Below are 11,223 nucleotides of genomic sequence, written 5' to 3'. Positions count from 1 at the left end.
TGTTTTGCTATTAATCTGGTCTTTGGCGCCATCTTGTGGCATTTTAAAGCGTGATAGAAAGATTACAAAAATACAACTACTGTATATGAGTTTGTTTATCCATCCATCCATTATCAATACCGCTTATCCTCACAAGTCTGGCGGGGCGTGCTGGAGCCTATCCCAGCTGTCTTCGGGCATTGGGCGGGGGACACCCTGAATTGGTTGCCAGCCAATCGCAGGGCACACAAAGACAAACATCCGCGCTCACAATCACACCTAGGGGCAATTTAGAGCGTCCAATCAATTTACCATGCATGTTTTTGGAATGGGGGAGGAAACCGGAGTACCCGGAGAAGACCCACGCAGGCACGGGGAGAACAGGCAAACTCCACACAGGGAGGCCGGAGCTGGGATCGAACCCACGACCTCTGCGATGTGAGGCGGCTATTTTTTTATTTATATTTTTGTTTTTAGCCAATAGGGAAAAGTGTTCATGGTATGTTATCAATCATTAACCACAAAACGTATTAATTATCGCATTGGTTGGCTTTTCTTATTTAATGATTCAGCAACTTCAGTACATCAATAATAAATGTCATACGTCATCTTGCTAACCTATCTGCAGGATAAATGTTCAAAATATGATCTAAGCTAATTCGCGGAGAACAGCATTTGACCATTCTCAAGTGTTAGGATAGGACACAATTATTCGGTTGTATTTTTCAACGCCGTTTAAAAGGTGACTCACAACATCCGGTTTGTCCTGTGCCCTGAACAATTGAATCCGGGCAGAGGGAGAAATGAGCTAGCAAAATCTCAAGACTACATCGTCAAACTGTCCATAGCGAATAGTGTGAATTGTTTTTCGAGCGGGATGCAATTTAGCAAGGTTAGGTTGTAATGTTCGACTTTTTCTGTCGATATGACGTCGGGAGTGGATCGCTTTCACCCAACTGTCACGGTCGACGAATATCTGGGTAGCTAATTGATGTTTGTCTTTCTTTCGCTTTCACTTCCAAAGCTATAATGTGGGGTCACCCACAGTCGAATTTTGAGTAGCTGCAGGAAACATTCCCTTCCGTGTTTGAGCTTGTGTTTATTTAATGTATTTTATTGATGTGCTCCACAGCTGAGAGTAATGTGTTGTTTTACCTGAGTGATGCTCTGACCCAGCTGCTGGAACATAAAGAGGAATACACCCATTTTGGCGTAATTCGCTACTTCGCTGAATAGTACGTCACTTTTATTGGGCTACTCATTTACAGGAAGTGCAATCACATCTGTATCACTTGGCTATGATTACAACATAGCCTATAGGTATTTATACTATACTGTATTTGTTTATTGTGTGTATCTGTAGTTTTAGCAGTGTAAAGAATAGCAACCACATCCTCTTCAGAGAGTTTAACTACATCAGGGCCACTCCTCATAATAGAGCCTCATTCATCAGAGTCTTTTGGAGATGCTACCGGCAGATTGGCAAGAGTGGAGGTGAGAGAAACACTTGAAACTAAAATAGAAGATAATATTTTACCCATTGGTCTTGAAAATTCTGTGAGGACAAATGGTTGCACGGTTTTCCAGAATGTAGATTTGGATGAATTGCTATTCACATAGTGACAAATACAAATTGTCCAGTTGTTTATATTTGGTGCTTTTCGCACCTGCAATTAACATTGATGTTATCATTCCTTTTTTTTCACAGATGCCATTGATGTGGTGTAAATTTGTGATTTTTATTTTATTTTTTAAAGATGAAGTCAACCCAAAAATGCGCTGTACAACAATGTTTTATGCGCCTCCTCTAGTCAAAACACGGCATTCTGATTAATATTGTGTTTGTGGGATATGAGTTAAACAGTAAAATCCACCATGTTTTGTCCATGTCAGGGAGCGGCCATTTTGCGACATTTTGCTCAGGTGACGACCAATCACGGTTCACCTGTTTTCTGAAGCTGAGCCACGATTGGTCATTACCTGAGCCCTGAACAACTGTGATGTCATTTTCAGTCGACAGCAAGTGGAAAAATGGCCACCCCCTGACATGGATAAAAAAATTGTTAATTTTGCTGTTTAACTCATATTCCACAAATGCAATATTAATCAGAATGCTGTGTTTTGACTAGTGGAGGCTCATAGAACATACAGTATTTTTACAAAGACATTTTTTGGGGTTGTCTTCCCCTTCATAGTAAGTGGAACCCGTAACAAGCATCTGAACTGAGCAGCGCTCTTGCATCTTTGCAAGTCAATTCATCTTTTCTCCTTGCGTTTATTGCTTCCAGATCTGCTGTCCAGTTTAGAGTATAGCTCCCTGCTCCAGTTGCTCTGTCCAGACTTCCCAATGGAGATAGTAAAGAGTGCAGCCAGGTCTGTTCATTGCAACATCACAGATCATAAAATTTCACTTCCTGGATATTTTGTTTGTTATTATCTCACATTGTTCAACATGATTTTGGATTTCGCTGGGAACGTGAGCCTCATCTGTAATGCTTTATTGCAGATAATTCACTTATATAACTGCTATGTGGCAGCACGGTGGTCGACTGGTTAGCACGTCCGCCTCACAGTTCAGAGGTCGTGGGTTCGATCACGGCTCCGGCCTCCCTGTGTGGAGTTTGCATGTTCTACCCGTGCCTGCGTGGGTTTTCTCTGGGTACTCCGGTTTCCTCCCACATTCCAAAAACATGCATGGTAAGTTGATTGGACACTCTAAATTGCCCCTAGGTGTGAGTGTGAGTGTGAGTGTGGGTGCTTGTTTGTCTCTTGTGTGCCCTGAGATTGGCTGGCAACTAATTCAGGGTGTCCCCCGCCTACTGCCCGAAGACAGCTGGGATAGGCTCCCGCGACCCTTGTGAGGATAAGCGGTATGGATAATGGATGGATAGCTGCTATGTGGAGGGTAACCCGAGCTTCGTTCAGCACTTGCTTGACTGCTTAGCCGATGTCAATCCTAGTGTAGCGTTGACCAGGTTTTAAAGCGGAAGTCAACCCAAGCATAATTTTTTCAATAGGTTCCCAGCAGGCCCACTAGTTGAAACACAGCATTCTGATTAATTTTGCGTTTGTGGAATATAAATTAAGTAACAAAATGCACTTGTTTTTAGCCATCTCTGGGGGTGGCCATTTTGTCTTCTGTCGACTGAAAATGACATCACAACTGCTTACAACGACCAATCACAGCTGAGCCGTGATTGGTCGATGTGAGCAGTTGTGATGTCATTTACAGTTGACAGAAGACAAAATGGCTGCCCCCAGAGATGGCTAAAAACGAGTGGATTAACACTTATTCCACAAACGCAATATTTATCAGAATGCCCTTTCTCAACTAGTGGGCTTGCATAAAACATATTCTTGAAAAAAACATGTTTGCATTGACTTCCGCTTTAAACAAACATGATGAATACGGCGAATGATAATTTGGATAGAACATTCATTCATTATCCATACCGCTTATCCTCACAAGGGTCGCGGGCGTGATGGAGCCTATCCCAGCTGTCTTTGGGCAGTAGGCGGGGGACACCCAGAATTGGTTGCCAGCCAATCGCAGGGCACACAGAGACAAACATCCGCACTCACAATCACACCTAGGGGCAATTTAGACAGTCCAATCAACTTAACATGCATGTTTTTGGAATGTGGGAGGAAACCGGAGTACCCGGAGGAAACCCACGCAGGCACGGGGAGAACATGCAAACTCCACACAGGGAGCCGGGATCGAACCCACGACCTCTGAACTGTGAGGCGGACGTGCTAACCAGTCGACCACCGTGCCGCCCTGGATAGAACATATTCTTGAAAAAAAATATGTTTGAGTTGACTTCCACTTCAACAGTTTGTGGACAGTACACTCAGGGTGTTGGCAGTAAAACACTGTGTTAACCTGCTCCTCTTTCTCCCCCATAGAATCGTTTTGATGGATGATGGTTTAGACTGCTTGATGTCTTTCTCTGACTTCCTTTACGCCTTCCAGCTGCAATTCTACTACCAAGGTACTGTTTCCTGTTGTCTGCATGTGTAACGACTGGATCTTTTGGATAAACACACAGTCCTTTATCCACTTTGTTTTCAAAACAGATGTTCTGACATAATGAAAATCTGAATGGTAAAATCAGATATTTTATTTTAAGGCCATATTACACAGCCCTACTGTACTTACTGAGAGATTTACCTTGAGTCATTCTTTTGGTTTAAAAAAAAAAATTAAAACTTGACATTCTTCAACCCCTTCTCTGTGTTGCTACTGTTCTAAAAAGCATATCATGCATTGATTTTCTTACTCCCAACTGTGCTTGTAGAATTCCTGGATAGTGTGTTGCTGATCTACCAGGATCTTATAGCAGGGAAGAGTCCAAACACCGTCATTGTCCCCACATCAACGTCTGCCGAACAGCTTCCTTGCTTGGCCACAGAGGAAAATAACAAGGAACAGGATTTAGAGGTGGAGGCTTCCAGTCTGGCCGAGTGTTTAGATGCACTCTGTGACCGGATCAAAAACAGGTAGACCAATTTTAATCCCTATTCAGCAGAGCTGGGCACTTGATCATTTTTTGCCGGTCCGGCCGCGACCATCCACCCTTGACTTGGGTACCATTCTGGCTGCGACCCTCCGACTTTATTCATAAACATTGTTGGCCCCCGCCCCATTCCGCCCCCCCCCCCCCAAAAAAAAGGGTCCGTGATTGACGTCGCTGCGGGAGGGACGCTAACGGCAGAGGCTTTTTAAGATGGCTAATTTACTATTCGAACCCGCTGTGGACACGCTTCAAATGCGCCAGTAGTATTTATCCAACTGCGTGCTTCCTTGCATTGCGAGCCCCGGGGTTGGATTTGTCATATTGTATAATTATTTGGGTCTTATAATTATAGAAAAGAGTCGTAGAAGAAGAAGTCGCAGAAGTCGTAGTCAAGTTACTTATTTATTTTTGCACACTTCCCCTCCTTCCCGGCCTTCAAAATAAAAGCATGCCAGCAAACCACTATACACTGCAGGTTTGTTATGGCGTATTTCCGGAAGTATGAACGCCAGAAAAAGTGTATGAACTCCACCTTGATGTGCTAGCGTCTGAATATACTCGTGGACACAAATGGGTTTTGAAACAAGTCGGGGGGCGTCGCTTCAAAAAGACAGCGACAACAATGCACATCGTGCCTGCTACAACCATAAAGAGATGACTAGACGATTCATTTAATTTTATTGCGAAAACGATCTGGAAGGTGGCTTCTAAGGGGGAACGTGGGTGAGTAGCTTGCTTATGCTTACTTTGCAGCAACGAGCTGTGTGGTGCATCCGTCTCCGTGTGGGAAACTGTCATCGCAACATGTGAGACAGCAACGTGCGCTCAAGCGTGTTTGTATTTCCTCATTGTGACATCACGTAACCCGCGCCTCCCACCTGCAACTGGGGCATACAAGAGGGGGCGGGGGGGGGGGGGGGGGGGCAATACCACAATCCCTATAACAGCAGTTGTCACTCGCGTAGAAGCGGGAGTAGAAAGAAGCCTAAATAGATGCCTTTCACCGAGTAGGCTGAGATCATTTTTGGCCGCCTCGCGTGACGTGCTGTCACACGTATGGGGGCCGATTAGTGGGCCAGACTAAAATCAACTTCCGGCCATGCTTAGTCCAGCCATTTTTAAAAATTTGGCCGGGTCCGACCGGCCCGGCCCAGGGACGGACTGCTCAGCTCTGCTATTCAGCAATACACACCCAAAATTCATACTCACAAGGCACATCAGAATGTGAAGTGCATTCAAAGCCCCTATCAAGTCCCCCTTTTATATTTTTTACTTTTATTAAATTGTAGCCCTCTTATAAACATTTTTTTATTCATCAATATTCAGCGACCCAAAAAGGGCATAGAAAAAAAAGTATCTTGAAAAGAAACAACCTTCATACAAAAGTGTTCAGTTGACAGACCGTGTCAAATGCAAAACGTAAGGCATGCAGTCCACTCACCTGACTAAAGACCAAGGTTTTCATAAACGAAAACTAACAAAATAACTTCAACAAAAATTGAAAAAGCATTTTCATGAATAAAATAAAATAAAAATGAAAATGCTTTAAAGAAACAAAACACACTGAAACTACTTCATATGTTCGTAAAACGATCTATAATTACAGTGAAAATGTCCTTGTCCTTTCTTTTTGTCTTTGCCAATGAAATTCATACATGAGCTTTCGGGGTTGTTCATTTTACATGGATTTATTTTGGTATTGTTGCACAGCTGTGGCTACAGAAGACAGAAAGAAGGTCAAATAGTTGTTTGAGAATTGTAGTTTACTTTTTTTAAAACACAATACTCAGTGACCTGTTTTTTGTTGTGGTTGTTGTTGTTGTTTGTTTTGTTTCTTTTAATTTTGCACTGGACTAATACTATACTCCATATATTAAAAAAGAGAAAACTAACGCGAACAAAGCATTTTTGAAAAAATAAAAAAGTAATTTAAAGCAAACAAACTTGTTCTAAAAACAAATGAAAACAAACTGAATAAAAAAAAAAGAATTCAAAACTAAATAAAACTGTTATATTACTATGGACGAAAAGGAACTATTCTCCGAAACTATTATAACCCTGACAAGATTGACAGACAGGCGTCAAAACTACCAAGAGCATCTGCAGAACTGAAGGCGGGGTTTTGGTGAACCAGGCCTCTTACTTCCGGGTTAGAAAAATAGTCACCGAAATAACTCATATTTCATAAGAAATGTGATCGCCTCGATTGTGTTAGAGGTAATATGTCATCATGTTAACTGTAGAAATCTTAAAACAGCATGATACATCTCCTTTAATAATCAATTATGTTGCATATATTTTTCAATGAATCAATGAATCATATACTTATTTATTTTTTAGTGTCCATCCCTTTATTAAAAACGGGGCATTAGTTCAAATTAACAGTGCAGACAATCCCTTACCTTCAACCTTAGTCCTTCCAGCGTCAGTGGCGCATTTGGCAGCAGGTTTTCTCCAATCCATCCTATTTATTGTAACAGATTGCATGTCAGCTCGTTTGACATTCATTTTTTTTTAGATTTTCTTTGAAAGTGGCTCACCAGGTCTTATTAGGCCGTCCCGGCTTTCTCTTGCCTTCTGCGATCCATTTCATGGCTGTCAAGGCATGTCGATGATTGTTCATTCTCAGCACATGGAGTGCCAATTCGATTCTTCTTTCAGTTACTGTTTCTGAAAGCTTTTGCTGTTGGGTTCTATTTAAAACTTCTTGATTTGTGATTGTGTCTTTGTCTTCTTTTCTTGATTTTCTGCAGATTTGCATCACTATGGTCTTGATTGCTTAGTCTTAATTCAATTCCCTCTGCCGTTGTTTTCAAAATATCAGTCCTGACACTTGCAGCTCTTGCATATTGTTGCTAGTGCAACGCCATCTGCAAAGTCAAGATGTGTTGGTTTGGTTTCCTTATTCCAGGTGATTCCAAAGTTATTATTGTCAATTGCAGTCTTCCTTACAAAATCTATTGCCAGTGAGAACAGAAGGGAAGACAGAATGCAGCCTTGTCTGACTCCCATTTGTTTTCTTGAAGAAAGTCTGTTTCCAACTTTGCTTTTGACGGTACAACTGGAATTGAGATAAATATTCTTAAAGATGTTGACGAATTGTGTGGGCTCGTCAACAAATTCATACTTGTTATTTTGTTGCCTGTAGATGCTCTGAAACTTGTTTTTAACTGCAACTCCCTCTGATTGTTCACCTCATCCAAGCAGCTTCTGCAATTTAGGACTCTGCTAGACTTGCTAAACCAAAAAGTGTGTTTGCATGTGCCTGTGTGCGTGTGTTGTGTGTAGCCATCCTCCTAGGTCCTGCTTACAAGAAGCGCTAGAAGAGACTGGCAAGGTGTCCTACTACAGCTTACTGATGAGCCTGGCTAAGCACGAAACCGTAAACCAAATGATTGGTAAATATTCTCCTTGCCATGATGTTAAGCCCACATTGGTTATTCCAACTGTTTCTTGTCTTAGAAGTACAGATGCTGCTTAACATCCTGGTGGTGTTGCTTTTATTTATTCTTCTGTATTCTTCTGCACCACGGCAGAGATAAAGCATTATTGTATTCAAATGGAAGTCAACGCAAACATTTTTTTTTCAAGAATATGTTCCCAGCAGGCCCACTGGTTGAAACAAGGCATTCTGATAAATATTGCATTTGTGGAATAAGAGTTAATCCACCCGTTTTTAGCCATCTCTGGGGGCGGCCATTTTGTCTTCTTTCGACTGAAAATGACATCACAACTGCTCACAACGACCAATCGCAGCTCAGATTCACAAAACAGGTCATTCGTGATTGGTCGTTGTGTGCAGTTGTGATGTCCTTTTCAGTGGACAGAAGACAAAATGGCCGCCCCCACAGATGGCTAAAAACGTGTGGATTAACTCTTATTCCACCAATGCAATATTTATCAGAATGCCTTGTCTCAACTAGTGGGCCTGCTGGGAACATATTCTTGAAAAAAATAAGTTTGGGTTGACTTCCGCTTTAAGTTTCATGCCCATGGTCTGTTTTCCTTTCTGTCAATAACCTCTACGCTTATGCAGATGACAACCACTACAAAAAGGTTTTAAACAATGACTCTCAGTCATTAAAAAGTAATGTTCTGTTTTAACATGTCTTTAGGTTTGTAGATATGTTTCAAATGTTGTTTTTTCTCATTTAATCCGGCCTAGTGACAAATCCTAAAAATGGAACCATTTTTCTATGGAATTTGATTCACCACTTTAATACAGCACTGACTCCAAAGGCAGGATTGAAAAGTGTCAGATAGCTAAGTGGACGATTCAAAATTGAAATCTTTTTGTCTTTGCTCGTTGGTCACAGGAGCCTTACCAAGTAAGACAGAGGTACTAAATGACCCAGAGATGGACCAGGAACTGGACAAACTGTGAGATATGCATAGATTGTATTCCGCTTTACGACTGCATCACATTTAACTTCATGCTTTTCCCCTTCTGTTCTCGTTGCTCAGTGTCCTTAAACTGGCCCAATTTGCCTTCCTCCCTGCAGCATCGCCCAGATCTCAGTCAGCCCCAGCAGCAACAGCAGTGGCAGTGCAGTGGGGATGCTGAAGGAGGTGCAGAGGAAGGCCTCCCCGAGAAGGAACATCCACCACAGGAGGAAGATGGAGGTGGAGAGTGACGGCTCTACAGAGGAGACGGACTCTTCGGAAAATTGAGCCGTCACCTTCCACCATGAGTCTGTTAGGATACACAGCAAACTTTCTTACCTGTGTCATCTCACACAAGTTAGTTTCATTAGCATCTGAGTAGTGTAGTGGCATGTAAAAAACTTCAACCTCTAAAGGAAGTATGACAAGAAGACCTCACTGTACTAATGTAGCGTATTGTTAAATTTGTTTTGACTGAAAGGTTACTTCCTCTCACCTGCTGTCCTTTAACCACACACTCAACAGCATAAAGCTCTATTTGTCTATTTTTTGTGGCGGGGGTGTTGGACTGAAGGACATGATAAAGCTATTAAAGATGTAACTGTGAGACTGTTTGTGACCCATATTTGCATACCTGCACAAATGATTGTGGTATTTATTTGCATACAGTAAAATAAAAGCAAAAGGTCGTAAAAATGACAACAGTCTGTACTTAGTGGTAGAAGTACAGACACTTGTGCCCCACTTCCCAAAAAAAAGGCAGGTAAAAACAGACGTACTTACAGATTCAATATCTGTTGTTTCAAATTTCAGCTTGTCGCATCAAGGGTTGTCAGCTGTCACGAGTCACTCACGGGATTTATTTCGCAATGTGACTGTTGAAGCTGGATGTCCTTTCTGAAGCATGCCACCTGTTATTTATCTGACATGATTCAAATGCTGTAGTGAAGTAAATGTAAAAATGTAGAGAATCAAATCTAGTTAAAGCGGAGGTCGACCCAAATATTTCTTTACAAGAAAATATTCTATGCAGCCCCACTTGTTTAAACACGGCATTCTGATTGAGATTGTGTTTGTGGAATATGAGTTAAGCATTAAAATCCACCTATTTTTGTCCATCTAAGTGGACAGCCATTTGGTCTTCTGTCAACTGAAAATGACATCACTGTTGCTCAGGGCTCAAGTAACGACCAGTCGAGGCTCAGCATCAGAAAACAGGTGAGCCGTGATTGGTCGTCACCTGAGCAACTGTGATATATTTGTGACGAAATGGCCGCCCCCTGCGATGGCTAATAATGGGTCGATTTTGCTGCTTAACTCATATTCCACATATGCAATATTAATCAGAATTACATGTTTAGACTAGTGAAGGCGCATATAACATATTCTTGTAAGAAAATGTGTGGGTTGACTTTTCTTAATCACATTCTCAGTCTCTTAGCCAATAAAATGCATCAGAATGTACATGTGACGGTGTCGTGAGACCGAGGAGGATGTCCCGGAATTTTTGGGGGAAATAAGTGACGGCAGTGAAAAAGACGACTCACTTGTGGAATTTGAACCAGTGGAACCAGTTGAGCATGATATATGGTTAAGATGCATGTTTGTAGAAAATGATAAATGACAATAGATTAGCAACATCTTTGTAACAGAATAGAGTATGGTAATGACCAATCAGTTTTCTTTTCTTAAAAACTGCTTCTCTTGCACTGATACTTTATTTTTACTTCTTCAATTGAAACAGTAAATAATAATAAACTTGGGCCTGTGTGACAGCCACATGTCTAAACTCTCAAATTATTTTGAAACGTATTCACGCAAAATAGCTTTGTCTATTGGTGAATTCTGCTCGTACCGAGAAGGAAAAATGTTACGTGTATGTTGGCTGGGATTTTGTTTTTTGTTTTTTTTGTTAGGGCAAATGCTATGAAAGCAAGATGTTCCCATAGCTTTGCTGATGTGAAGTAAATAAAAACTTCTAAATTAGCTAATGCTAACTGACAAAAATACTCATATATATATATATATATATATATATATATATATATACTTTTTTTTTCAGTTAGAATTTTTTGGTTCCAGAATCTTGTGGTTTTTAAGCTGGGACAAGACAATGCATTTGCCATTTTTGTAGCTGACAACAAAGATAAGATAGATTTGAAACTGATCAATGAATTGATCAGTTTGATTGACTGTTGGAAAGGTATTAAACAAGTTGATTATAGTGCTTGCAGTTTGCACTGGTGTAGAATTATTATGATTATTATCGTCAATATATTTGTCATAACAGAGCTCTTTCTAATATTTTGGTTAAGTACACAACAAACATTGTTAAATCATT

At 41.1% G+C, this 11,223-nt stretch overlaps 1 protein-coding gene across 2 annotated transcripts; it reads left to right on the top strand.

The window, feature by feature from the left end:
• Positions 1-721: 721 nt before the first annotated feature.
• Positions 722-9,489, top strand: cstpp1 (centriolar satellite-associated tubulin polyglutamylase complex regulator 1). 2 transcript variants are annotated; one of them, XM_086028300.1, is made up of 9 exons: positions 722-959; positions 1,112-1,214; positions 1,343-1,473; positions 2,268-2,352; positions 3,889-3,974; positions 4,281-4,482; positions 7,788-7,897; positions 8,816-8,879; positions 8,964-9,489. In XM_086028300.1, the coding sequence occupies exons 1-9, from the start codon at positions 905-907 to the stop codon at positions 9,061-9,063; spliced, it is 936 nt and encodes a 311-aa protein (XP_085884426.1). In that variant the 5' UTR covers positions 722-904; the 3' UTR covers positions 9,064-9,489. The 2 variants fall into 2 exon arrangements, with proteins under 2 accessions (XP_085884426.1, XP_085884425.1); XM_086028299.1 differs by having other exon boundaries at positions 725-959; positions 9,002-9,489.
• The last annotated feature ends 1,734 nt before the right edge of the window (positions 9,490-11,223 follow it).

Source organism: Filicampus tigris, chromosome 4 (genome assembly GCF_054856515.1).
Source record: "Filicampus tigris isolate MCC_2025a chromosome 4, RoL_Ftig_1.0, whole genome shotgun sequence".
NCBI lineage: Eukaryota > Metazoa > Chordata > Actinopteri > Syngnathiformes > Syngnathidae > Filicampus > Filicampus tigris.
The sequence above is the reverse complement of the archived record's forward strand: the minus strand, read 5'-3'. Positions and strand labels throughout refer to the sequence as shown.

What these genes read in the sequence shown, in the direction of transcription:
- cstpp1 (XM_086028299.1), top strand. Translation starts at nt 905, where the DNA reads ATGACGTCGGGAGTGGATCGCTTTCACCCAACTGTCACGGTCGACGAA. An exon ending in ATAGTAAAGAGTGCAGCCAG is followed by an intron (nt 2,353 to 3,888) that starts GTCTGTTCATTG and finishes TCTCCCCCATAG; the next exon opens with AATCGTTTTGATGGATGATG. An exon ending in AACCGTAAACCAAATGATTG is followed by an intron (nt 7,898 to 8,815) that starts GTAAATATTCTC and finishes CGTTGGTCACAG; the next exon opens with GAGCCTTACCAAGTAAGACA.